Genomic DNA, 27,853 nt, shown 5'->3' with positions numbered 1-27,853 from the left:
GCCAGTCCCTTGAGTCAGTTTTCCAAATATGTTCTATACATTTTTTTTTTTAATTTAAATTTTGGCCCTGCAGCATGGGGGAATTTAGTTCCCTGACCAGAGGAACCTGTGCTCCCTGCATTGGCAGTGTGGAGTCTTAACCACTGGACTGCCAGGGACGTCCCCATTCTATGTATTTTAATCTTCAAACAGCTCTGTGCGGTAGATGCTTTCCCCTCACTCCCCACCCCCACCCTCCGGCCAAGCAACCCTGTTTACAGGATCTTGGTTCCTCGGCTAGGGATTAAACCTGGGCCACAACAGTGAAAGTCTAGAGTCCTAACCCATGAGCCACCAGGGAACTCCCGGTAGCTACTATTTTTGTCTTCCATTTTAACAGAGGAGGAAACTGAGACACAGAGAAATGAGTAATTGGAGAAGATCACTTGGCTGGCAGGTGGCAGAGCTGGGATTTGAGTCCGGCAGGCTGTCCGCAAAGCCAGCCTTCCCGCCCACTTCTCTGTCTGGGGAAGGAGGGGAAGGGCCCCGTCCCCAACCCTGGCCCCTCTGGTAAGCCCCTGAGTCACGAACTCCTCGCTCTGCACCCGCCTCCCCGACCAGGAACATCGACACCCTCATCGTCGATGTCTACCCGGTGCTCGACACTCCGGCCAAGCAGGTCCTCTGGCAGTTCATCTACCAGCTGCTAACCTACGAGGAGCAGGAACTCTGCCAGGAGAAGATCGCCTGCTTCCTGGGCTACACGGCCATGACCGGTGAGCAGCCCTGCCCCCTGGCCCGCCCACCAGGAGAAGAGCCGGATGCCTGTTCTCACCCGGGAGGCTTTACAGCCGGCCTGGCCCCTCCCACTCGCGGAGGCACCCCTGTGCTCTTTAGGTAGCATCTTCCAAGTGGCCCAGTGGTGAAGAATCTACCTGCCAAAGCAGGAAACACAAAGAGACACAGGTTCGATTTCTGGGTCGGGAAGATGCCCTGGAGAAGGAAATGGCAACCCACTCCAGTATCCTTGCCTGGAGAACCCCATGGACAGAGGAGCCTGGCAGGTACAGTCCATGCGGTCGCAGAGAGTCAGACTCGACTGTAGATACATGCCTAACACTCCCAGGCTGGCCCCTTGCTTGGCTCCACAGATGCACTTTCCCAGCTTGATCCCTAAAGCAGGATAACCTTAGACTTTTTTTTTTAATATTTATTTGGCTGTGTTGGGTCTTCCCTGCCGCACGTGGGATTTTTGGTTGTGGCATGTGAACTCTTAGTTACGGCACGTAGAATCTAGTTCCCTGACCAGGGATTGAACCCGGGGTCCCTGCTTTGGGAGCACAGAGTCTTAGCCACTCAACCACCAGGGAAGTCCCACCTTAGACTTCAAACACCCCATCTGACGCCGGGGGTCTCCGGTTTCTCACCCGCATGTGAAGGTGACCACAGTGGCTGTGCTTTGCACCCCAGGGAGGGTGGCACAGATGAAGGAGTCCATGTGGACACTGTTTACAGACCTGGATTGTGAGCACATGGCGAGCTCACCCTGCCTGGTGGGCTCTGAAGACCGCAGACTCCCATGAGAGCCTGTGGGTCCCTGTGCAGCCTCTGACCCTTCATGCCATTCCACTGCTGTGAGTCCACCTGCCCACACACACCTCAGCACGTGGGCTGCGGGCATCCAAAGGGGGCCAAACTTGGGTACCTGCTCTGGACCGCCTGCACATCCCCTATGTGCTCCCCCTGGGCGCCCATTGACCCTCGTCCTGGGGACCCACGAGTGGGGGTTGGGGGGAGAGGGTTTGAACTCAGATGCAGACTGGGCAGCAGACATCCCTCCCGCAATTCTGCCCTGACCTAGAGTCTTCCATGTCACCCCTGCGGGCAGCGGTGTCAGATGTGGAGACCTTGGAATCACGGGGTCCTAGGCTCTCGTCATGAGAAAGGACCTGCTGGGTAGGGGGCTGTGACCCCCTCCACACAGCCTCCATCTTCAGGCCGGTGCTACCTGGGGCACCTCCTGTGCTGGGCACCCCGCTTCCCATCCCAGGGCTCCCCCTGAAAGCAGGGCCGGGCTCGCGGGTGGTGCCCTCACCCTCCCTGTGTTCGGAGGCTCCTTGTCCGGCTGAGAGGACAAGGAGCCCGTCTCTCCATTGGTCCCACAGCAGAGCCCGAGCCCGAGCCGGAGCCAGAGCTGGAGCCTGAGCCGGCACCCGAGCCCCAGACGCGGAGCTCCCTGAGGGCCTCCTCCATGTGCCGCCGCAGCCTCCGCTCCCAGGGCCTGGAGGCTGGCCTTGGCTGTGGTGAGGCCCGGACCAACAGTCCGCAAGCCAGGGTGGCGGGGCGGGGGGTGGGGTGTGGGGCCAGGGCTCGGTTTTCCCATCTGCAAAATGGGCTTGGCGAGATGAGACATCCCCGAATGGGCTGAGCGGGTGCTTCCTCCCCCCGGGTCTGCAGGGCTTGGTGGTTCTTTCTCCAGGGCCTGGGCTGGGGTCTAACCCTTAGAGCTCAGAGGCAGTCACTAGACCCCCCGCCCCATGGTGGACTCGGCCCTCCTGATTCCCCCGGCAGGCCCTAGCGACTGTCCGGAGATGCCTCTTCCTCCCATCCCAGGCGAGCGCCAGGCAGGTGACGGCACATCCCTCCCTGAGACGCCCAACCCCAAGATGGTGAGACCTTCTCTCCACCCTGCTCCTGGTGTCAGTGGGGAGCTGGGAATGGGTGGCCCATGGAGGTGGGGCAGACCCTGGCCTCCCAGACCACCCAGGCCTGCCTCTGAGGCCGTGTGTGGGGGAAGACGAGGGCCGACTAGACTCACCCGCACCTCACCTCTCCCGGAAGATGTCAGCCGTCTACGCGGAGCTCGAGTCCCGCCTGAGCAGCAGCTTCAAAGGGAAGATGGGGACCAGCTCTCGAGCCCGCGCCTCCCCACCACTGCCCAGCGCAGCAGGCCCAGCAGGTAGGGGCTTTCCAGCCCTGGCTCCCGAGGGCCGCTCCTGCCTCCTGGCCAGCTGGCTGGGTGTTGCCCCCACCCCCAGGCATACCCCTCTGGAGCCCCTTTTTCCTTTGTGGCCGTGGGACTGAATCCTGGGGAACCCTGTCAGCCTACGTAGCTAGGGGCCATCAAGATCCACCTTGTCCTGGCCCCCCTCCTGAGTCCCCTCTCTGATCCTCACCCCCACTGTGGATCTGGAAAAGTGGAGGGCTGCTCCCAAGGGGTGGGGTCCTCAGTGAGCATGTGGCCGTTGCATAGACTAGATAGGGTGCATTGCTCTGTGAATGGCTCAGCTGCGAAGATGGCTGCTCGCACAACGGTTTCTCTGCATTTCCGAAGGCAGGACCCCTGGGTAATACTTCTGTGAGCCAAAGACTTGCTGGTTATGGGAGGTACCCCGAGACTTTGGTCTGGAGACCCCCTCGCCCTCGCCTTGTGTTCAGTGGGTTCCGGGTGGGACCCTGGGATCCTCTCCAGGATGAGCAGGGTCTGCCTGTCCTGGGCCCACCAGCACGCCCTCCGTCCACTCTGGCCTCCGATCACCCTCAGGGAAGACCTGGAGAGGCAGAGTTACCAGAGTCTTCCTGCGCTGTGTCCAGAGAGGGAAAGAAAGGTGCCCAGGGGCACAGAGCCCACCAGCTCTGGCACCCTCCCCCCAGCTTGCGCTGGAACTGAGGCACTGACCCAAGAGGGATCCTCATGGCCCACCCCCCACCGCAGGGCCCAGGACCCGGTCCAGCATCTCATGGCCCAGCGAGCAGCTCCTGCCCTCCCCCTGCTACTACCCGCTGTGCTCAGAGGGCCTGGCCTCCCCCAGCAGCTCTGAGTCCCACCCCTACGCCAGCCTGGACAGCAGCCGGGCACCTTCCCCTCAGCCAGGCCCCGGGCCTGTCTGCGCTGAGAGCCCCCCCAGCCCGGACCCCAGCCGCCGCCCCTCCAGCCGCCGGAAGCTCTTCGCCTTCTCCCGCCCTGTGCGAAGCCGGGACACTGACCGCTTCCTGGATGCGCTGAGTGAGCAGCTGGGCCCCCGGGTCACCATCGTGGAGGATTTCCTGAGCCCTGAGAATGACTACGAGGAGGTGAGCACACAGGCATGTGTGTTGGGGGGAGGCGGGCAGGGGGCCTGTAAGGGGACTGGGGTCCCGGGGCTCCTGCCAGAGGCCTGCTGCCCCGAAGGCTGTGCCCCAGGCTCTCCCTCCCTGTCTCCCAGGACACCCCGCTCCCCAGCTGGAGCTATCCCACCCTTGGCTCAAGCTTCAACAACCCCCTAGCCAAGGCCACCCCATGTACCGGGTCTCAGGTTCCCTAGCCAGCTCAGGCTGTCCCACTCACAACCTCAGGCTGACCCCCCAGACGACCCCATCCAGCCCCTGGGCCATGCCTCCGCTGCCCCGGGCCTTCCGGTCCTCCGTACCTCGGCCCCTGCCGCAGTCTCCCTCGGGGCCCTGCCTGGCCCTCCCTTCACCTAGCTGTCTCCCCAGATGAGCTTCCACGACGACCAGGGCAGCTTCATCACCAACGAGAGGAGCAGCGCCAGCGAGTGCATCAGCAGCAGCGAGGAAGGCAGCTCCCTGACCTACTCCTCCCTCTCCGACCACATCCCCCCGCCCCCCCTTAGTCCCCCACCCCCGCCACCCCTGCCCTTCCACGACCCCAAGCCCAGCAGCTCCCGCACCCCAGATGGGCCCCGGGGCCCCACTCCAGCACTGCCCAAGCCCCTCGCCCAGCTTGGCCACCCGGTGCCCCCACCGCCCCCACCGCCCCTGCCCCCGCCTGTCCCCTGTGCACCCCCCATGCTGCCCCGGGGCCTGGGCCACCGCCGCAGTGAGACCAGCCACATGAGCGTCAAGCGCCTGCGGTGGGAGCAGGTGGAGAACTCAGAAGGCACCATCTGGGGACAGGTAGGTGACCTGGGGACCCGGAGCACACTGCACCAGGGGAGGCAGTCTGGGCAGCAGCGGTGAAGACAAGGTCCACCTCTGGGGTGTTTCCAACATCAGCTGACCACCCCCGGGCCCTCCCCATCCTCGGCAGACAACAGACGAGAGCTCGGTCCAGGGACACGCTCACCTTCAGTGGTCAACACAGGCGCCGAAGCCCGGTCAGTGTCCCTGAGCCGGTGACGTGCTGGGGACACCCAGAAAAGGCACCGCTCTCACCCTTGAAGCCTATCACTCGAGATCTGAATGGTCCCCTTAGGCTCTTGGAGCTGAGAGAAGGGCAGCTGGTTAGAGTCACAGACGTTTGAGCAGTCTGACAGCCTGCGTGCGCAGTGTGTTCATGGGAGCCGGGACCAGAGGATTCTGAGAAGGGCAGCTGGTCCAAAGCCCTGCGCAGCAGCCTCTCCCCTTCCACTTTTTGCAGTTTCTTTTTGGCTGTGCTGGGTCTTCATTGCTGCGCGGGCTTTTCTCTAGTTTCAGAGAACGGGGGCTACCCTGCAGTTGCAGTCCACGGGCTTCTCATCTCAGTGGCTTCTCTTGGGGCGGAGCACAAACTCTAGGGTGTCCTGGCTTCGGTCGTTGCAGCAGATGGGCTCAGCAGTTGCGGCTTCCGTGTTCCAGAGCACAGGCTCAGTAGCTGTGGCGAATGGGCTTCGTTGCTCTACAGCATGTGCAGCCATGTCTCCTGCATTGGCAGGTGGATTCTTTACCCCTGAGCCACCAGGGGAGCCCCCACCCCTTCACTCTGATGCTCGAGTTTCCTCCCAAACAGCACTGCCAATATTTACTTGATCACCTTCACCAATGGGGAGCTCACTATCTGATGAGACATCCCTTTCCTCACTGGACAGTTTTTCACCAACCATCCTTGCCTTGCTCTGGAATTTTTGTCTCACCAGGATTCCCATGCCCTGCTTTCTGTCCCGCCCTTTGAAATCAGGCAGAGCAGGTATATTTTCTTATCCACAGGTCATCCAGCCCGTTGGATGAGCAAGGTCCACCCCATCCCTGTTCTTTGGGTCACCACCCTAGAATGTGGTTCCTAGCCCCACAGTCTGTCAAAGGGCAGGCCCCAAATGGAACTCCCAGAGGGGCTTCACAAGTTCAGAGGAGAAAACATGGCCCTCATCTCCTCTGACCTGGACATCACACTCCTCATTTGGCCGAGGAACCCTCCAGTTTCGGGGACTGCCCCACCTCAGTACTCTTTCCCGCCATCATCCTCCATGCAGTCCCGTCCTTTTCCTAGGACGCCAAGTAACGTGTCCTTACTGCAGCCACTCTCCTTTGGAGCATGCTTGTCATTTTTTTTCCCACTGCCACCTCCTGAGTCCCCATTCCATCCTCCTGGGCCTCCTGCCTTCCCAGCCAAGTTGGCATCAGCCCACATCTCTAGGGAACCTTCTCATGTTACTAATAAGGATGGTCAGCAGGACAAAGTCACGAACAGGGACCTCCTGGGTCCCCTGGAGGCTCCTACCAGCCTCAGATGGGCCTTGCAGCCTTGCTCTGCAGAGTGATGCTTCCACTGGTTTACTGCAGTAGACACAGACGGGTCAGGCATCTGGCCAAGCCCCTACAGCCATGGGCCTTCTAGATTGTCAGCTCTCATCCGGATCAGTCATCACAGCCACCCAGCCGGTTCCTAACCTCTGGCACTTCCCTGCTTCCTTTTCCCCACCTTCGGGGACCCAGGGCAGCTCTGGTGAACTCACTGCCAGCAAAGGACACCTCAGAGCAGACCCGGACCCGTTGGCCACCTTCTTAAGCCTCCTTGGGTGGCTCCAGCCCCTTTACAACCCCTGTACCCCCTGCTCCAGTGCAACTTGCTGGCTTCTGCATGGAGAGTGTTCCAGGTCTGAGTGTTGTTGACCACAAGAGGAGCCAGCTCACCGCCCGATGATAACTTAGATGATTTATCAATGGCTTCTCCTGCAGTCTCCTCCCGTCCCATCCCCAGGTTCATGCCAGGGCTTGGTGGAGGCTCTCCCTCCGGGAGCGCCCAGGGCTGCCCTCAGAGGATGGGGGGCGGTGGGGGACCGCAGTCCAGCTCCCAGTGCTATTGCTCACTCTGAACCTCCCCCTCCCTCGCAGCTCGGGGAGGACTCTGACTACGATAAGCTGAGCGACATGGTGAAATACCTCGACCTGGAGCTCCACTTTGGCACCCAGAAAGCTGCCAGTGAGTGGCCCCAGGGGCCAAGGGGAGCCCCGACTCCGGGTTCTGCGGCAGCCCACCTTCTGTGGGGGTCCCAGGGCTTAGAGTCCCTGAGGTCTGAACAAATTGCCCTTTACTTCCTGGGTCCCTGAATTATTTAATGTCTCAGAGCCTCAGTTTCCCCACTTCAGTACTGGAGATGGTAATAACTGGCATTTATCGCATGCTTACCAAATGCCACACACCCTTGTTTCTACATTAATCGTGTTACAATCGTGTAAAGGTGGGGGCTGTGATTACCCCAACTTCCTGATGAGGAAGCACGGAGAGGCCAGGTAATTTGTTCAAAGTCAGAATCAGGTAGACAGATACCCTGTCCAGCCTCTCTCTCTCCCCTAACCCGTCTCTGCGTGTCTCCCTGTCGTTGGGATACTGTGTGAGTGGAGACTGGTCCTGGGATGGAAGAGAGAGACTGTTGTCCTTCCAGGCAGCATCTACAGTCACCAGGTGACCCGTTCTCCTTATGGGGCCGGCTCAGGCCCGAGGGCCCGGGGAGAGAGGACGGGGGAGGGACATACACACACCACCCACACTAGGTGTGCAAGGCTGGACTCCAGAGTCCATGAGTGAGGAGAGTGTGGACACCTGGAGCTGATTCAGTCAACTCCATGGTCGGAGACCTCGGGACTGTGGGGTGTGGCCACACCCCTCCTGAGCCCTCTCCCAGTAGCCTCAGCCTAGCGTCCCCTCCCTAAACCATCAGTTTCCCTTCCAGAGCCGGTGCCGGGGCCTGAGCCCTTCAGGAAGAAGGAGGTGGTGGAGATCCTGTCCCACAAGAAGGCCTACAACACCTGTGAGGGGCTGCGGCGGCCCAGGGGGTGGGGTGGGGCGCAGGACACGACCCCTTGGGGCCACAGGGCCTCTGATTCACCCCAGTGGATAGTAGAGATCGGGCCGTGGGGGCCCCCAGCACCTGCCACCGGGCTCTGTGAAGGCTCCCTCCCAGGTTCGGTGCCGGCCTTGGCTCCGCCCCCATCCTGTGATCTGCTCCCAGTTCTGGCCCTGCCTCCAGCCGCAATCCTTTGCTCGCCCCTTTAAGATCCTCGCTAGTTCCCTGGCCCCAGCTCCACGGTTCAGTTCAGTTCAGTTGCTCAGTCGTGTCCCACTCTTTGCCACCCCATGGACTGCAGCAAGCCAGGCCTCCCTGTCCATCACCAACTCCCAGAGCTTGCTCAAACTCATGTCCATCGAGTCAGTGATGCCATCCAACCATCTCATCCTCACTCGTCCCCTTCTCTTCCCGCCTTCAATCCCGCTCAGCATCAGGGTCTTTTCTAATGAGTCAGTTCTTCGCATCAAGTGGCCAAAGTATTGGAGTTTCAGTGTCAGCATCAGTCCTTCCAGTGAATATTCAGGATTGATTTCCTTTAGGATGGATTGGTTGTATCTCCTTGCAGCTCCACAGGCCCTACTCAATCTAGGTCTGTCCCCTGGAGAACCCTTCCTTCTAAGGGTAGCAGGACGGATCCTCTGGGCCTCTGGGCCAGCTCCTGTCCCGCCCCCGACCACGCCCAGCAGCCCCGGCCCCTCCCCGTTCACCCCGCGGCCCCGCCCACAGCCATCCTGCTGGCACACTTGAAGCTGAGCCCGGCGGAGCTGCGGCAAGTGCTCATGAGCATGGAGCCCCGGCGCCTGGAGCCCGCGCATCTTGCGCAACTGCTGCTCTTCGCGCCCGACGCCGACGAGGAGCAGCGCTACCAGGCCTACCGCGAGGCGCCCGGCCGCCTCAGCGAGCCCGACCAGTTCGTCCTGCAGGTGCTGCGGCCGGGCCACCCGCCCGGGGCCAGGGGCGGCCGCCCTGAGGCCTCGGCCTCCTCTATCGCGGCTCTGTCTTTTTGTGCGTGCGTCCCGCTCCCCTCCTGGCCCCACGCTCACACCTCTCCGAGTCTTACACCTTTAACGGCCAGCTCTCACTCGGGGTCCAGGGGAGATGGGATGAGGGTGCTCCCTAGAGGTCGTGCTTATTTTCCTAAGGGGATGCCAGGCCGCGAGCTGACGCCAGGCCGCGCGCAACCCCGCCAGGTTGCCCCGGGGCGGGGTTTCCCGGCGGCATGGATTAATGCTGGCAGTGCCTTTCTGATAGATGCTGTCGGTTCCCGAATATAAGACCCGCCTGCGCAGCCTCCACTTCCAGGCCACCCTCCAGGAGAAGACAGAGGAGATCCGGGGCAGCCTGGAGTGCTTGCGCCAGGCCTCCCTCGAGCTCAAGAACAGCCGGAAGCTTGCTAAGATCCTGGAGGTCAGGGCCACCCCCTCTCAGATCAGTCTGCCTGCCCCTCTGGCCCCTGGGGCTTCCAGCTTGGAGGCCCATCCCCAGAGGGGCCAGGGAGTGGGGGAGGACCTGCTCTCTTGTTCTCTCCCCAGTTTGTGTTGGCCATGGGCAACTATCTCAACGATGGACAGCCTCAAACCAACAAGACCACGGGCTTCAAGATCAACTTCCTGACGGAGGTGAGGGGGCCGGTCAGGCAGTCATCCATCTGTTTGCTCTAGCACTGAGGCTCCCAGGCAGGAAGAGCTGGCTACCTGAAGCCAGAATGTAACAGAAGCTAAGGTTGGGGCTTGAAAGGGTGGGGAGGCAAGGTGGCTTCTCCAGGCCTTGGAGAGACAGAGTGGTGGGAGACGAAGGGACAGGGGAGAAGGCTCCAGGAGGAAAGGGAGAGTCTCACCTGGTGGATTCTGTGCCCTCAACACCAGAACCACTGTCAGGCCAGTCCTACCCCAGAAAGATCTAGAACCAGAAAAAGGACAACTCAAATATCCAGCCTTCTCCCTGTGTGTCTGGGACTTTCCACCACAACACCTTTGGTTGCTTTTTTAAGAGAGGAAGGACAAGTGCATATAGATATGAACGGTTTAGGGTGTCTGAGGCTCAGCTGGGCCACAGATGGTTCCAGAAAAGCACAAAGCGGAAAAACCATGAATGATGCTCCCATTTTCGCTGGGGTTAGAAAATCTTGGGCTCCATCCGCTAACAAGAACAAGCTTACAAGGACCAAAAAGACCTAGGAGTCTCCCCTAGCTGCGGATGGGAAGGACTGGTTCCTGGGTGGGGCGCGGGGAGAGGGTCTCAAAGATCTGGGCCAGGGGACAAGCTCACGACATCCCAACAGATAAGAGCTTCAGAGTAAGGACTACTAGCCATCTGTTTATAAGCTTCAGAGTTGGCGAGTGTCAGGGGTGGGGAACTGATGCCACAGGCCAGGAAGCAGGGCTGAGTCCCTGTGATCAGGAGTCAGATGTCCTGGAGGAGGACGTGTGTTGGGGTCACTTGCAGCTGAACTCCACCAAGACGGTGGACGGGAAGTCCACCTTCCTGCACATCCTCGCCAAATCGCTGAGCCAGCACTTCCCTGAACTCCTGGGCTTTGCTCAGGACCTGCCCACCGTGCCCCTGGCTGCCAAAGGTAAGCCAGGTGGGCGGGTGGGGAGGCAGAGCCCCCACAGTCCTGGGCTGGCCTCCTGGGCAGCCCCTATGAGGCTCTACCGCCTTGCCTACAGTGAACCAACGGGCCCTGACCAACGACTTGGCTGACCTCCATGGCACCATCAGTGAGATCCAGGCCGCATGCCAGAGCATGTCCCCCTCCAGCGAGGACAAGTTTGCCGTGGTCATGGCGGTATCCTGTTCCAGGGCCACAGTGGACTCAGGGGTGGGGTAGGGGTCAGGGAGAGCTGACCATCACTCCAGCGACCACTGCAGACACCATGTCCTGTCGGAGAGTCTGGGCAGAGGCTGCCGTGGGTGCAGGGGTTCTAGAAGAGGGTCCATCTTAGGTCATTTAGAATCTAAGCACTTATGCTGAGGCTGTGTGTAACTGAGAAGGAGCTCTTCTGATTGGCCTAAAGCCACTCCCTTGCCCATCTGTTCTTGGCAGGGGGTGGTGGGCAGCACAGCCCAGACTGCAGTCACAAGATACAAGGAGAGGTTTGTCATGTCTGACTAGCCAAAGGCAGTCAGGAGAGGAAATGTAGTAACAAATGCTATAGATTTTTTAAAAAAGGACAGAGAGGGAGAACAGGCTCAAGAGTGGTAAGAGGCCGGCCTCCATGGGTGGTTGGGGAAGAAGGTGGTAGCCTCTGGGCAGAGCCAGGAGAGCAGAGAGAGCTGCCCCACAGAGAGGGGAGCAAGTGAACGGCCTGAGGCTGGGCTGGGTGTGGCAGGTGTCAGGACAAGCCAGGAGCCTCTGACAGGGGCATGGTGCCCAGGAGAGCAAAGGGCCCCCGGGCAGTGAGGCCGCTGCTTGGGTCTCTGCCGGAGTACCTGCCCCAGGAGCCCGGAGCCGTTTCCTTAACAGAGGCCGTCAGTCTTTCCTGGAGACGGCCCAGCCATTGCTGCGGGCGCTGGACGGGCTGCAGCGAGAGGCCATGGAGGAGCTGGGCAAAGCGCTGGCCTTCTTCGGGGAAGATTCCAAAGCCACCACCTCCGAGGCTTTCTTCGGCATCTTCGCGGAGTTCATGAGCAAGTTCGAGGTGAGCCCCGGTGGGAGGCTCTGGGAGAGGGCAGGGCCCGAGGTCAAAGGAAGGGGGATCCTGTGTGAAGCCGGAGGTGGGAAAGGGGCCCTGGTGAAGGACACGCCCCCACCTGGGCGGGGCCATAGGTGTCCGCCCGGGCCGTGGGCGCGGGGCGCGGGGCGCGGGGACCGCTGACCTAGCCGCTCCCCACGTGCTCCTCCGTCCCCAGCGAGCGCTTGGCGACCTGCAGGCAGCCGAGGGCCCGCGCAGCTCGGGGATGGTTTCGCCCCTGGCCTGGTGACGGCGGCGGCCCGCGCGCGGAGACGGACGCCCGAGGCTGCGCCCGAGAGGGTCGCGCGGACGCCGCCCCGCGTGGCCCCGAGCGGTCCGGGTGCGGAGTAGGGCCCAGCCACCCGCGCGTCTCCAGCTACCTCAGCCGTCCAGCTCCAGCCGCCCGCGAAGGTGCGGGGACCCCTTCTCAGGGCCGAGCCGGGGCGCCAAGAGTTGAGGGCGCGGGGCCGGAGCCTGCGCGCCGACTCCCCGGTACGGGTGAATCACCCGCCGACTTCCCGTGCTTCCTTGTTCCCCTCACCCCCGTCCTGCCCGTCCCCGCCCCGCTCTCGGCCCTCAGGACATCGGGGTCCGGGGAGATGGGGACACCGAGGGCGGTGTCCGCGCACTAGGGCAGCCACTTGGCCTGACGGTGCCCGGCCCCAAGCACGGACGTCTGAACCTTTCCTGAGCCTGCTCGGATCGCGCCCAGGAGACTTTCTCACGGAGCACAGAGCCCGCAGACCTCGGACTTTGGAGGCGGAGGCAGATGCCCTTGAACAAGCCACACCTGGGGCTACTTGGAAGAAGGCTGGTGCCGGCTGGAAGGGGAACCCCAAGTGCATCCCTGGGGCGGGGGCGGGGTGGGGGAGGGGAGTGAGCGCCTAGGATCCGCCTCGGAAGCCGAAAGAGGCTGGAGTCCACTGCAGCCCAGAACCGAGGCAGGCATGCTGGAGAGCAGCTGGGCAGAGATACAGGCAAGGATTCAGAAGATCCTTTATGGTAGATTGCAGAATTGAGGTATTATCCCACCGAGAAACTGAAATCCAGTTTAGAAGTGGTCACTTGGAAGTGGGGAGACTGGGGCTGAGAGAACAGAAAGGTGTTTAGGTGATGGATAAACAGGACTTGGTGGCCGGTTGCCAGGCTTCTGTCCTGGGTGGGTGGTGGTGATGTTCCCTAGAACAGGTCACGTTCAGGCAGTAACCCCATCTGGGACAGCTCTGGGGTCCCAGAGTGTGTTTCACACGTGTATCTTGGGATGCAGCGGGGAGTTACCTGGATGCTGGGAGCAGGGCAGGTGCTGGGGGCACCGTTTTCGTTTCTTGGTTCCATCCTTTCCATTCTCCGGTTGACAAGCCCTGGGTTGGCAGCTTCCAGCTACCTCTTGCCCCGACTTTCTTCCAGAGAAGCCTGGAATGGGCTTTGGAGCCCACTCTTTGGGCTGTTCTTTCTCCCACCGTGACTGAGTAGCTGGTGTTGCCCCTGGACAGTGTTGGGGACCCATTCAGTTCTTCCCAGTCTCCCACTAGCCCCGTCTTTGAGACCACGTATGTTCTTTCTTCGTTTCCCACTCACAGCCACTGTATAGAAATGTCTAAACCAAGCTGTGTGATTCAGGTGGGGGATATGCACCCAGAGGTGGCTCGTGGAGGGCATTTCTCCCCAGCAGCTCAAGCTGGATAAGTTTCGTAAGTTCCCAAAGCCTTTGAGAAAGGCTTTGAGAAAGGTGTCGGAAGGTCCATTAAAATCCACGTGTGAGGTCTGTAGAGACTAGAGATTGCACCGGCTATGAACAGACATGACCCTCCATGCCCTGTATGGCATTTTTCCTGCAAACTAGAAACCTCTCCAGGTATATCCAGCCCCATGCCAGGGGACCCAGGTTGACAAGCCAATCTCTAGCTGGGTTTTCTCCCCACAGTGCTTTGTATGTGCATGCTCAGTCGCTCAGTCGTGTCTGACTCTTTGCCCATGGACTGTAGCCCACCAGGCTCCTCTGTCCATGGAATTTTCCAGGCAAAAATATGGGAGTGGGTTGCTATTCCCTTCTCCAGGGGATCTTCCCGACCCAGGGATCGAACCTAGATCTCCTGCATTGCAGGCGGATTCTTTACCGTCTGAGCCACCAGAGAAACCTATAATGCCTTGTAGCTGTTACTTATTTCCCACACAATGCTGTGTAACAAACTGTCCCAAAACTCAGTGACTTAAAACAGCAGCCACTACCACTCTTGAGTCCATGGGTCACCTGGGCAGTTCTAATCTGAGCTGGGCTCAGTGGACTCACTCATGTCTCTGCAGTCATCTGTGGAATCTGGGTCAGTGGTCAGCTTTGCTAGTCACACAGGGCTCTTTCCACGTCTGGGGCCTTGGCTGGGACCATTGAGATGGCTTTGTGTGGTCCCTTATCCTCCAGCCAAATAGCCAGGACGGTTCACACAGTAAAGGCAAGGGTCCAAGAGAGCAAGCGGAGGCAGAGAAAAGCCCTGAAAGCCCAACCTCAGAACTGGCACACCATCCCTTCTGTCACATTCTGTTGTCAAAGCAAGTGATGAGTCTAGCCCAGATTCTAGGGGAGGGGAAATAGACTCCCCTTTTGATGAGAGGGGGTGGGTGGGTGAAAGTCGCTCAGTCGTGTCCTACTCTTTGCGACCCCATGGACTGTATAATCCATGGAATTCTCCAGGCCAGAATACTGGAGTGGGTAGCCTTTCCCATCTCCAGGGGATCTCCCCAACCCAGGGATCGAACCCAGGTCTCCCGCATTGCGGGCGGGTCTTTACCAACTGAGCCACCTGGGAAGCCCCTCTTGATGAGAGATGCTGCAAAACCACAAGGCAGAGGGTGTGGGCTCAGGGTCAGGTGGTCAGAGGCACTGTCGCCATCAGTCTGCTGTGTCCATCCACGGCCAGGCGTCCTGGAGAACCTCCCAGCCTCCTTGTGGTCCTCAGAGGGCCCTGTCCTCCCTGGACCCAGCAGAGCTCTGCTCACCCTCCTTGTGAGTCCTCCAAGCACCACGCTTTTCCTTCTGTCTCACCTAGTCACCCTCGAGTCACCGGAGCCCTCTCCAGATGCTCTCAGTCTGGGGGCAATGGCGATCTGTGCCTGCCTAGCAGCCAGTGTCCCTTCTGCTGGGGGAAGCTCCCTATTTCTCTTTTGGGAAATTATCCCTCCTCTGCCTCCAGGCCTTGGAATGTTGCTGAGTGGATAAGACTGGTTCGTGGGACTCTGGCCAGGCGGCTGAGAGTCAATTCAAGACTCAAGTTAGAAGTGTTTGGAAAGGAAGCCCCTTTCTTCTGGATGTATCATTGGGTGTGTAGAGGGTGCGATCCTGGAAGGAGCTGCCAGGACCACCACGTGGAAGGCACCTGCCTGGGTGTAAACCAGTACGGAAGAAAAGGAGAGAAGACCACTCCGGCCTTCTCCTTGCCCCTGAGTCCAACTGTGCCTGAAGCAGACATCCTGACTTTCCAGTTTCCAAGCTGACAAATTGGCCCCCTCCCACCTTTTGTAAATTTTAAAAAATTTCTTTTAGTTTTTTGGCTTAGGCTGGTTTGAATGGGTTTCTGTCACTTGCAACACAAAGAGGGTGAACCAATCAACAGATGGTTACAGATGTTCAGTGTTTTAACCTCAGTGCATTCTCTTCATTCACAAATGCATTCGCCAGTACAGTCTGACTGCCTCCCACAGGCCGGCGCGATGCTGCGTGCAGATGTCGGCCTCTCTGGTTTCCCAGGGTCATATTTCACGGCGATTCTTCACCTGAGTCAGCACAAAGCCCTGTATGTGAGCCAATTTGTGTGCCATACCCACTCCCGGCCCCCATTCCTCACCAAATGACGAAGTATAACAAGCAGGAATGGATTTCCCTCTAAATAATACTACAGAATAGCGTGGCCCAATCACACGCCACCTTCTCTAATAACGTCTGTTAACGGTTACTAGGTAGCGGGCTCCGTGGTTCTACATATATCACTTTACGTTCCCAATGACCCTCTGAGGTGGGTTTTGTTATCTTCTTTTTACAAATAAAACATCTGAAACTTAGGAAGGTTACGTGACTTGCTGGATGGAAAGTCAAGTCTGTCTAAATCCCAAGCCCATCCTCTGAGCGGAAACCACTTCTTTGTCGTGCTTATGTGATTTGGCAAAACATCTATGAGTGTTCCAGGGGCCACTGATGCTGGCAACTTCAACAGAAAGACAGCCCTGCCTCTTTTCGTAGCCCATTCTGTTCCTCTCGGCTCAGGCTACCACAGCAAAATACCTTAGGCTGAGTGGCTTGAATGAATGCATGTGTGCGTGTTCAGCTGTGTCCAACTCTTTTCTATCCCATGGACTATAGCCCCCAGGCTCCTCTGTCCATGGGATTCTCCAGGCAAGAATACTGAAATGGATTGTCATTTCCTTCTCCAGGGAACTTTCCGATCCAGGAATCAAGCCTGTATCTCCTGCAGACATTTATCCTCTCCCAGCCCTGGAGGCTGGAAGTCCAAGATCAATGTCTCGGAAGGCTGGGTTTCTCCCGAGCCTGCTCTCCTTGGCTTGTAGGTAGCTGCTCCTCAGTGTCCTCACGTGCCCTTTGCCCCGGGCATTGCTGGTGTCTCTTCTTGTAGTGACACCAGTCCCACTGGATTAGAGTTCCATCCTTACGATTCCTTTAAGCTTAGATACTGGGTTGGCCAAAAAGTTTGTACAGGTTTTTCTGTACACTATTACGGAAAAACACCAACAAACTTACTGGCCAACCCAATACCTCCTTAAAGAACTTATGTCCAAATGCAGTCACCTTCTGAGGTGTTGGGGGCTAGGACTTCCACACCAGCATTTGGGGAGGGAGACACAGTTCAGCCCATGTCACCTCCTTATCAGGTGCCATGGATCTAACAGTGCTGGTTCCAAGGAAGCCACGGAGATCCGAGCTCAGCGGATGCTCCAGAGAGAAAGGATTTGGGCGAGCAGCCTATCTCCCTTTCTCCTCCATCTGCACACTTCTGTGTCCCTGCCCTCACCTTCATCCCATACCGTCCGGGCCTTGCTCTCAACTCCAATCTGTTGCTAATTCTTTGTGCCATATCTCCACCTCCCCAAGCTCCCAGGGGTTCCAACACACCCGTGACCACAAAGCGTTTTCCACTGGCTCTTTCCTCCTCGCCAATAAACACCCCTCTACCTGCAGCCCTCAAAGAAGAGTCTAGAGCCCAGTGGCTCGGGTCCCCTCACTCCCTCTTTTAGACCAAATCTTGGAGTTATTGAAGCGTTTTATCTACACTTGCCACCTCTGCATCCTCGCCGTCCACTCACCACTCAGCACCAGGCAGCCTGGCTTTCTCTGCCATCATCCGCTGCAGCTGCCGTCACCCTGACCAGGAAACCACAGGAAGTGCTCGTTATCCCTATCTTCACTGACCTTTGTTTAAGCAGCACCCAGCACTGTTTGCCCTCCCTTGGCAAATTCTTACACACCCAGGCTTCAGCTAGCAGATGTCTATTCAATGATAACCCATTCGTCAGCCTGACTTGCCATCAGCCCGGCTGCTTCTGGCCTTTGCCTCCAGCAAGGGTTCGATAATCGCCCATTAAATTAAATCGAAATAACATCAAGGTGGGGGCGACCAAGCTGTTCAGGAAAACCGACTTGCTCCTTTCCGTGAAACATTTTGGCCACATGGATGCAAAGCCCTAAGGCCAAAGTTTGCAGAGGGAAGATCCACAGAGGCTGGACGAGGAATGCAGCCTGCGGAGGAGCAAGGAAACAGCCCACGGCCGAGGGTGACAGGTGACTGACGAGGAGGAGCAGGCAGGGGCCGCAGGGAGAGCAGATGTGTGCTGTCTGCCCACGTGGGGTGGGGGGACCCCACGCCCTCCAGCCAGTGGACTTCTGTTTGGGAAGGCAGGACTTGCATTACCTGGTCTTCAGACTTTCTCAAAGGAAAATAGAAATCCAGATTGATTATTTCAAATGTCCTATGATGGCAACCAACTCAAAACTTTAAGGGAGATGATCAGTTATGAGCCAAAGAAACCATTTCTGTGAGCTAGGTGGAGCCCAGCTGTGAGTTTGCAGCCCCTGAAATTAAGCATCTGGTCACTTGACTCAGACTACCCTGGAGTGGAGGGGAGTGCTCCCTCAAAAGGGACTTGATTCATTAGTAAATGTTAGCAAGGGAGGTGTTTGAGGCTAGTTGGCAGTTCTGGCTTCTGGATGGAAAAGTGCTGATCATTTTGAAGATGCCCTTTGTTTTAGGAAATTCACCCAGATTATGGACCATTTGGTCACAGGACCCTTGGGTCAGGAAGATCCCCCAGAGAAGGCAATAGCAACCCACTCCAGTACTCTTGCCTGGAAAAGCCCATGGATGGAGGAGCCTGGTGGGCTGCAGTCTATAATGGTCGCAGAGTTGGACATGACTGAGCGCGCATGCGTACAAAGGCAGGACCCACGCAGCATTTGCTGGCAGAGGCATGGGGACCGGGATGTCACCATGAAGCTAAGTGCTATGACACAGACCATTGGCTTAAGGGTCTATTTGGTTGTACAAGTTAGCAAAATCTTTATCTTGATTGTGCTCTAAGAGGTAGTGAAGATATTTTAAGGAGATTTTAACTGGAGTCCTGACGTCCCCAGCATTGAATAAAAGCACTGGTTGTGTGTTCTTGGACCTTGCAAAGTTAGTGGGGAGGTTTCCACAGAAGGAAATGGCTGACCCAATGCCCAGCACCTAGGAGCTAGAAAGCCTGGGAAGTAAAGAAGGGGAGAGTCCTCTGGGGTGGAGCTGGGGGTCTCCCCCACTAGCAGGAAGTACGCTGGACCCGGAGGAAGAGGCCCCAAAGTGGAATTATAGCTTCAACCTGGAAGCCCTGCCCTCCTGCTCTGCGCTTTGGGCAGACACCATCAGGGGACCGTACTTGTGTGGGCAGGACTTGTATGTGCATGTTCTATCGAGTGATTCAGAGAATGCGAATAGGGCAGAAGTAATGGCTCTGAGCGTAAAAGCTGGGCCCAGGTGTCAGATTTCCAGGACATGACCACATCCTTCAGGGATCCCTCAGAAGCTCCTTAAGGAGGGGAACCCCAAGAGAAAGACTGGATTTCCTGCCAATGTAAGCCATTTCATCTGTTTTACCATTTCTAAGCGTCTGTTATCAGCCATTGAATCTGCTTCATAAGAAAGTTATCCTTAGATCATCAAGGGTCTTTAAGCAATCATTCATCCTGACTGGTAAAGGCATTTGGTGGTGCTAGTGATAAAGAATCTGTCTGCCAAAGCAGCAGCCTCAAGAGATGCGGGTTTGATCCCTGGGTGAAGAACCCCTGAGTAGGAAATGGCAACCCACTCCAGTCTTCTTGCCTGGAAAAAGTCCATGGGCAGAGGAGCCTGGCAGGCTACAGCCCATGAGACTGCAAAGAGTGGGACATGATTGAGCACTTGTCAACAGCAGCATTCTCTTCAAATAATTTTATAGTATTCAAGAGTTCAGTTCAGTCGCTCAGTCGTGTCCGACTCTTTGTGACCCCATGAACTGCAGCATTCCAGGCCTCCCTGTCCATCATCAACTCCCGGAGTCCACCCAAATCCATGTCCATTGAGTCGGTGATGCCATTCAACCATCTCATCCTCTGTCATCCCCTTCTCCTCCTGCCTTCAATCTTTCCCAGCATCAGGGTCTTTTCAAATGAGTCAGCTCTTCGCATCAGGTGGCCAAAGTATTAGAGTTCCAGTTTCAAAATCAGTCCTACCAATGAACACCCAGGACTGATCTCCTTTAGGATAGACTGGTTGGATCTCCTGGCAGTCCAAGGGACTCTCAGGAGTCTTCTCCACAGTTCAAAAGCATCAATTCTTTGGCGCTCAGCTTTCTTTATAGTTCAACTCTCACATCCATACATGACCACTGGAAAAACTATAGCCTTGACTAGACGGACCTTTGTTGACAAAGTAAAATCTCTGCTTTTTAATGTGCTTTCTAGGTTGCTCATAACTTTCCTTCCAAGGAGTAAGTGTCTTTTAATTTCATGGCTGCAGTCACCATCTGCAGTGATTTTGGAGCCCAGAAAAATAAACTCAGCCACTGTGTCCACTGTTTCCCCATCTATTTGCCACGAAGTGATGGGACCGGATGCCATGTGTATCTGCATATGTGTGCGTATCCACACACAGTCTTTCCATGGGCTCAGATACATAATATGCAGAAATAAACCTCATATCTGACCTCATACCCATTCAGAAATGCATGTTTCCACCACAAACTTACATGCAAAAGGAAGAAGAGGGGAATTCCCCCGACGTCTAGTGGTTAGGACTTCTCCTTCCAATGCAGGGGGTATGGGTTAGATCTCTGGTTGCAGAGCTAAGATCCCACATGCCTCCAGGCCAAAACCAACCAACCAAACAAACAAACCATAAAGCAGAAGCAATATTGTAACAAATTCAATAAAGAATTTAAGATGGTCCACATCAAAAAATCTTAAGAAACAAGAAGAGAAAAAGAAGTACAATTTCATGTCATTCTATTACACAGCAAACTGAAATGTGTACAGAAGGTGTGGACAATGCTTACTTAGGACTGAAAGTCTATCTCAGAAGGTCAAGAAAAGAGTGAAAAGAAACTGCAAATCTCTTAGGTATGACTCTGTCAATATGATCCAACATGCCATGATTTTTTAGCAAAAAAAAAAAAAAAGCTCACAAAGTCTACTCTGTACTGATAAAAATACACACAGAACTCTACCCAAAACGGATGGAGAGATGGAAAGAAGACAGCATTTTCAAAGCATCTGGGTACTTTCAGTGTTTAACTTCGTATTGCTCTGATAGAATGTCATTTTATGCATTTATCTCTAAGAATGATAAGTGGTCGTGTGCTCTGAATCTTTTTCGCTTACAGAAGAAAAAATAAGAATAAGTGACAGGACCCCAGCCATTGCCGAGACACACAAGTGTGTGCTGTATGTAAATGTTTACACCATCTGGCAACTTCTCACTATACGAATCATTTGGTTTTACAGTGATCTGGTTGCCAGTAAGTGGCCCCCAATATTGAGTAGTCTCAGACTTTTGCACTTACCAGTCAGTGGACATATTTGAAATACAAAATATTTGCAGTTTTGGTAACTTACACATTAGTTACCCAAACCATTTAAGAGTCCCCCCAAATATCAACAAATCAGCAGATGTACACCAGTATCAAGAATATAGACCCATTTCTCATTTGCTCAAGAAATTCATTGCAAAAAGAAATTCATCGCAAAATCTCAATTAGCTTTTTCTTATACCAAGTGATATTTCTGAAAAATGCTGTGTAAATGGACACTAATAGTGAACACTAATAATAATGCTGGTTCAGGAGCCAAATTACTGAGTCGTAAGGGATCACCAGTGTGGGAGACATTGTTTGTCAGTTTCTTTTTGTGCCTTGGAAAACTCCGTCCTGCCCTGCTGTCCCCTCGCTGCGGGGTTTCTGCCTAATGATGGGCTAGCTGCTGGCTTCTTGCGCTTTCCTGGGACTCCCAAAGCCTCCGCCCCGCAGAATTCTGGTCTTCACATCCTCTGAGCCGTCAGTCTGTCTTGCTTCTCTAGTCTTCCTTCTGGGATCCTTTTCATTCTTCCTCAAGTCCTTTTTTTTTTGTTTTGTAGTGAGGATCTGTCGGTGGTAAATACTTTCAGATTCGCACCTGAGCATGCCTTTGTAATCAGTTCTTGAAGGACAGTTTTAGCGGGTGTACCATTGTAGGTTGACAGTTGTATTTTCTCATCCGTTTGAAGGTTATTACACTGGCTTCTGACTTCCAGTTTTGATACGGAGAAGTCAGCAGCGAGTCTACTTATCATTCTGTGGCAACAGGTAGGTATACTTGTTTCCTAGAACTGCATTCCCAAACTGCCACCAACCGGGTGGCTTAAAATAACAGGAGTGTGCTCTCTCGAAGTTTGAAAGACCAGAAGTCCAAACTCAAGTCAGGAGGGTTTCCTCCCTTCTAGCCTCTGATGGTTACCAGATCACCAGTAATCCTTGGCATTCCCTGGCTCGTAGATGCCCCACAGCATCCTCCACCATCACATACCGTCTTCCCTGCCTGTCAGTGTCTTCACATGAGAGTGTGTGTGTGTGTGTGTACGCCTGCATCTCCGTGTTTTCTTATAAGTCACTGGATTAGGACCCATCCTACTCCAATATGACCTCACCTTAACTAATTATATCTGCAAAGACCCTATTTCCAAATGACCTCACACTCTGAGGTTCCAGGTGGACAGGAATTGGCGGTGGAGGAGGGGGTATTATTTGACCCAGAGCAGTAGCTTATGTGACCACCACAACTGTATCAGAGACACAGACAAATCTCTGTGCTTGATTTCAGAGCTTTCTCATTGTTCTTGACATTCTTCTGTGTCTAGAAAGGTATTTCATTCTCTTTATATTTATCTTTAAAATTTAAAAGTGTTTATACAGTTTTAATACTGATTTTTTTTGTTTTGTTTTTAGCCATAATGCATGGCATGTGGGATCTTAGTTCCCCAACCAGGGATTGAACCCATGCTGCCTGCATTTGAAACATGGCCTGTTAACCACTAGACCGCCAGGGAAGCTCTTATACAATTTTTAAAGGTTACGTTCCATGTATAGTTATTACGAAATATTGGCTATATTCCCTGTGTTGTTCAATACATCTCTGAGCCTGTCTTACACCCAATTGTTTTTACGTCCCACTCCTGTACCCCTATATTGTCGCTCCCCGCCTCTCCTCACTGCTAACCCCCACTAGTTGGTTCTGTGTATCTGTGCATCTGCTCCTTTTTTGTTGTTATATTCACTAGTTTGCTGTATTTTTAGATTCTGCACATAACTGATATTATACAGTATTTGTCTTTATCTGTCTGACCTTTTTATTTTTTTTGGCTGCACTATGCCGCTTGCGGGAATCTTAGTCCCCACACCCGTGATTGAACCCGGGCCCTGACCGTTAAAGTGACAGGTCCTAACGACTGGACCTCCAGGGAATTCCCTGTCTGACTTATTTCACTTAGCATAATGTCCCTGGTCAGGGAATTAAATCCCACATGCTATATGGCATGGCAAAGCAAAAGCAAAAAATGTTTAAGTCCCATGGGATGATGACATTCAGAGAGTTAATGAGGAAGAAGAATAGTTATAATTTTTAATTATTTAAAAACAAGATGCAATTTTACATTTTAATATACAGAGAGAGTACATATGTTTTAAACGCCAGGACAAAAGACTCTCTAACAGGCTATTCACCATGAAGTGAATGAAGCTTAAGCTCCAGAGCCTGCCACTTGCACAGGTTACTTGGAAGGCCCTGGGAGGGGCTCTGACTAGGCATTTCCAGAATCCTGTGTTTTCACAAATTTTGCAGAAGTGAGATATTTGAACCACAATCAGTTAAGATGCCTGACTCCACTCCACGTCCTGCTCCCTCACAGTCTACCTGTTCAGGGAGAGGGCCCCGAGCATTTCCGCACCCCGGCAAAGGGGAAGCTGAATGGAGGACACTTGCCACTTAGGTTTAGCCGGACACATTAGAGGACCCACAGTCCTGTCCACGTCCAGCCCCGTAATTGCTAGCTGTCTCGGTGTCCGAAGGGTTCCCAGGCATGCCCGTACCATCTCACCTGGGGCAGGTGTGGGGTCAGAGATCAGATCAGATAAAGACCTGTCCCACAGCACCCCGCCCTGGAGGTGTCCCAGCTTGGGCCCCTTGGAGGCAGAGCCTGGGGTGCGAGAAGTTGACTAGGGATCGAGGCCTGGGAGAGGAAGGAGAGAATACGTGAACGCTGACACAGGCCTGACACAGCCTCAGCCCAGCAGGTGGGACCTTCCGGAGGGGGAAATGTCCACTGGAGCGTCCTCTGTGAGCTGAGGGGCAGCCTCTTTACGCTCAGTGGCTGAGGATGGCTGCCCTGGGATGGGCAGGACCTCCGATGAAGCAGCTCCCAGTGGCTGAGTCAGACTGAAGTTACAGATGCCCCAGCCTGACCTCGCTCTACGTGGCTGACCATGCGCCCCATGGCGGAACGGGCGGCTCCTCCTCCAAGGGGATCCTGGCGTTTCACGGCCTGTGGTGATTAAACATGCATCTTTCTCCCCCTCCCCCCCCCACCCACCCATATATTAGGGAGTTGTGGTCCTCCGGGATTCTGGTGGGCTTTGCTTCTCACTTTCATTAGAAGAAATTACAGTATTCCCTGGGGGCACAGGTTCCATCCGTGGTTGGGGAACTAAGCAAGCCACGCATTGTGGCCAAAAATAAAATTTTTTTAATCAAATAAATAAATGAAAAGGGAAGTTAGCAGGATGAACTGTTGCCATGGCTGCAGGCAGCCTCCCATCTTGCCTCTCTTCCATTCTGGATTCCCCTTGCCTTTGGTTACTACCTCTGCTGGCTTTGGTGGCTGAGCTGGGGATAAGATCCAGACCGTCATCCCCCAGGCACGTGCCCTTGTCAGGCTGGGGTTACCGTACCCATTAGTTTGTGGTCATAACTGTGCAAAGGACTCTCAGGAAGCTCTGCGTATTACTAGATCACCTGAATTTTATGGAGCAGCAGCTGACCTGCCTCCTCTTGGCATCAGGGTCAATTTCCCCATCAAAGTGGGACTCTTCTCCTTGCCAGGTGGTCCCTGCACACAAGAAGCCCAAAGTGCCCGGGCAGCAGCTGTGGCTCACCATCCCATTGGACTCTTTCGTGCCCCTTAGTAGACGTGTCCCCACTTTGGGGATCAGGACTCTAGCCCCACAGAGCCCAGAGTTCCAGCAGCAGAAGTGATGGGTTGTCCCTTTCCAAGACCAGGTGATGGAAAGACCGTGGCTTCCGCCTTGAGCATCTCCTCTTACTTTCTCGCCTGTGTGCTCAAAGAGAACCCGGCTGCCGTGGTCTAGCTGCTGGAGGGTGAGGCCCATGTGGCAGAGGACAGATGTTTCCTGCCAACAGCCAGCGAGGGCCCAAGGCCTGCCAATGACCACATCAGTGAGCTTGAAAGCTGATCGTCCCCAGTCATCCTCCACTCGGGCCTCAAGACCATCACAGCCCTGGTCAATGCCTTGATAACTGAGTCCCTGACCCAGAGACCCCCAGCTGAGCTGCAACCAGACTCCTGACCCACTGAGACTGAGAGAGAATGAATGCTCATTGTTTTCAGCTGCTAGGTTTGGAGATAATGTGTTACCCAGCAACAGACATAACACACGGGACCATTCCAGCTTCCACACCTTGGTGCCCAGGTCCACACACTCTTCCTCGTGAGGAACAGTGCCAGGCAGAGGGCTCTGGGCTTGCACTGTCCTGGCGGGTGGCGCCCCAGCTTGCCGAGCGCGAGCTGGCATGTCAGCTGTGCCTTCCACAGGCTGTGCCATCATGTCACCCCTAGCTGGCAGCTTCTGGGTGGTGTGGCGTGTAGTATTGCCAGCGGGTCATGGGCCCACTCCCCATCACCTCCTCTGCCAAGGAGTAGACCCTTCATCAGGCTATAGTATGACGTGGGATCCCATGCTGGTAGATCAAGCACTCAGTCAGCTCTCAGCACGTGGTGTCAACAAAGCTCTGTGGGCAGGAAACGTGGGTGTAAGCTGACTTGTTGCCGAGCGCGGGCTCTAGGTACACGGGCTCAGGAGTTGCAGCTTGTGGGCTTAGCTGCTCTTTCACCTGTGGGATCTTCCTAGACCAGGGATCAAACCCATATTCTCTGCATTGGCAGGCAGATTATTATTATTTTTTAAAATTGTTTTTGGCTGCACTGAGTGTGTGTTGCTGCTCGAGGGCTTTCTCTAGTTGCAGTGAGCAGGGCCTGCTCTTCACTGCGGTGCACGGGCTTCTCGTGCCATTCTGGTGGCTTCCACGGTCGTGCAGCACAGGCTCTAGGCAGGCAGGCTCCAGTAATTGCAGCACCTGGGCTCAGAAGTTGTGGTGCATCGACTAAGTTGCTCCACAGCACGTGGAATCTTCTGGGACCCGGGATCAAACCTGCGTCCCCTGGATTGGCAGGCAGATTCTTATCCATTGGACCACCAGGGACGTCTGGGAGCACCACGTTCTTGAATCTTCTCCATAACTGCCTATGGATCAGGCCTCTTGGCCACCACACTAGCCTTGATGATTTGATCAGTCACGATGCTCATGGTGACCCCCTGACTTTTGGCCTCTCTTGCCGGACCCTACCATCCCTGTTGGTCTCTAACGACAGCTCCTCCTATCGTTAGCCTGGCCAGTGGAGGGGAGTCATCACTATGAGGGGCACTGGTGTCCCTCTGGCTGGGTTCTCAAAGCGCCATCCCTGGCCCAGCAGGATACTGACAGGCTCCACCGCAGACCCACTGAGTCAGACGCTGGGGATGGGCCGGCCATCTGGGTCTCAGCAAGCCCTCCGCAGGCTTCAAACGCACGTCCAGGTTTGAGGACAACTGAATTCGGGACTCGATGAAGGGTGCATCCTCTGGGCTCTCCTACAGGACAAAATCCCATCCCACCGTGTGCCCTGATATTGCCCTAATGGTCCAGGAGCGAGCGACGAGAATGAAGACAGAACATGAAATCTGGTGCTGTGGGTCAGGGGACCTGCAGCCTCTACTGGGCTGCGGTGCAGAGTCCACTCTGAGTCCGGCTTTTATTCTTGATTGTAGCTACAAGAATTTCTTTAATCTTATCTTTTTCAAGACACTACACTGACATAGTCCAGATCTCCTTGTTTTCACCCCAGGCCGTCCCCTTCTGGGCTAGTCTCAGGAACAATCATCAAGTACACGGGTGGCCTTCATGCCTGACCCCCGACCCAGTGTTTCAAGGTCCATGCTTTCATGACCCCAGTCATACTCCCTTCTGGGTCTGGTCTCGGGGTTTGTAACAAGGCTATTATTCTAAGAAAAACATAAAAGATAATAATTAACACAGTTCTTAATATATGCCGTTTTTCCAGGTGCTATTTCTGTGGAATTTCTCAAGGCTGTGAAAGTACATTATTAGGAATTCCCACTACACCCTGACACCCTAGCATTTTGACCTCATTCACCGAGAGCCATCATTTTCTCCAGGCTTCTGGAAGCCATCTTAATAGTTCACACCAACTGGGTGCATCGAAATTTTCCTTCAAGTTCAGCCCTGGGGCTGGAACTAGGAAGGTTCAGGCTTGAGTCCTGACTCCCTCTCCTTCTGCAGGGCGGGAGGACTTCCCTGCGGACAGTGAGGGAGGCCTATTGGCTTCCTAGCCTGCCTTTCGGAGAAGGCAGTGGCACCCTACTCCAGTACTCTTGCCTGGAAAATTCCATGGATGGAGGAGCCTGGTGGGCTGCAGTCCATGGGGTCGCTAGGAATCAGACACGACTGAGCGACTTCACTTTCACTTTCCACTTGCATGCACTGGAGAAGGAAATGGCAACCCACTCCAGTGTTCTTGCCTGGAGAATCCCAGGGACGGGGGAGCCTGGTGGGCTGCTGTTTATGGGGTCACACAAAGTCCGACACGACTGAAGCAACTTAGCAGCAGCAGCAGCCTGCCTTTAAGGGACTGTTGCTTGTCCTGAGTGTTTCATGAATGACACTTATGTTGAGCGTCAGTGCCACCTGGTAGCAGCCAGACCATACTGTGGTCCTCGGGTCTACTATTTCCTGTATACGGTTCACCGACTGATACGTCCCGCACTCACTCTCATGTTCTCTCCCACGTTACCCCCTCCCAGTCCACCACCAGTGAGAGTTTTCATAATTTGATCACTACTTTCTGCCAAGGGGTGTCTGTGCTCCCCCAACTAATGGGGCCTCCAATGCCAGGTCTGCTGCGTGGGATCCAGGTCCAAAACCAAAACTAATCACGGGCTTTCCTGGACCCACACTCCACTCTGCATCTGTGTTACAGGCTCTGATATTTGCTGTCAAAAATGATACAGTTCGATATAAAGACAAACAGTAAAATTCATGACCATAATTTAAAAATTTCTTTTTTTCTTTACTTAGAATGGCATTAAAAAGCAAACAGGAAACAAGCCGAGAGAGAATGCAGAATAAAGGGGAAAGCTTTACATTTTAGTACCTCTAATAGCACTTTTTTCCTGCTTTTGAACAATCGAGGAACCCATATTTTCATTTTGCGCTGGGCTCTGTAAATTACGCAGCCGTATTCTGTTTATCAGCTTCATCCCATTAGAAATTTCTTGTGATTTTCACATCCTACAGAAATGTTCATTTTCTAACCTAATTTT

The 27,853-nt window shown here is 55.0% G+C and overlaps 1 protein-coding gene across 5 annotated transcripts in view; it reads left to right on the top strand.

Moving 5' to 3' along the window:
* The window catches only part of GRID2IP (Grid2 interacting protein), a 37,162-nt gene extending 21,471 nt beyond the window's left edge, over nucleotides 1-15,691 (top strand). For 3 of the 5 annotated variants that reach the window (XM_070780229.1, XM_070780232.1, XM_070780231.1), the window contains 15 exons: nucleotides 601-755; nucleotides 2,145-2,282; nucleotides 2,551-2,648; nucleotides 2,821-2,938; nucleotides 3,695-4,053; nucleotides 4,456-4,875; nucleotides 7,009-7,096; nucleotides 7,848-7,925; nucleotides 8,691-8,887; nucleotides 9,216-9,371; nucleotides 9,497-9,583; nucleotides 10,410-10,539; nucleotides 10,634-10,752; nucleotides 11,441-11,605; nucleotides 11,817-15,691. In XM_070780229.1, coding sequence (XP_070636330.1) covers nucleotides 601-755; nucleotides 2,145-2,282; nucleotides 2,551-2,648; nucleotides 2,821-2,938; nucleotides 3,695-4,053; nucleotides 4,456-4,875; nucleotides 7,009-7,096; nucleotides 7,848-7,925; nucleotides 8,691-8,887; nucleotides 9,216-9,371; nucleotides 9,497-9,583; nucleotides 10,410-10,539; nucleotides 10,634-10,752; nucleotides 11,441-11,605; nucleotides 11,817-11,888 — 2,380 coding nt within the window. In that variant the 3' untranslated portion in view covers nucleotides 11,889-15,691. The remainder of the gene's footprint in view (nucleotides 1-600; nucleotides 756-2,144; nucleotides 2,283-2,550; nucleotides 2,649-2,820; nucleotides 2,939-3,694; nucleotides 4,054-4,455; nucleotides 4,876-7,008; nucleotides 7,097-7,847; nucleotides 7,926-8,690; nucleotides 8,888-9,215; nucleotides 9,372-9,496; nucleotides 9,584-10,409; nucleotides 10,540-10,633; nucleotides 10,753-11,440; nucleotides 11,606-11,816) is intronic. The other 2 variants (XM_070780230.1, XM_070780233.1) reach the window with 1 other exon arrangement.
* Nucleotides 15,692-27,853: the final 12,162 nt, after the last annotated feature.

This window comes from Bos indicus, chromosome 25 (assembly GCF_029378745.1).
Source record: "Bos indicus isolate NIAB-ARS_2022 breed Sahiwal x Tharparkar chromosome 25, NIAB-ARS_B.indTharparkar_mat_pri_1.0, whole genome shotgun sequence".
In the NCBI taxonomy this organism is placed as follows: Eukaryota; Metazoa; Chordata; class Mammalia; order Artiodactyla; family Bovidae; genus Bos; species Bos indicus.
Note: the sequence above shows the minus strand (reverse complement) of the source record. Positions and strands in the feature narration are given on the sequence as shown.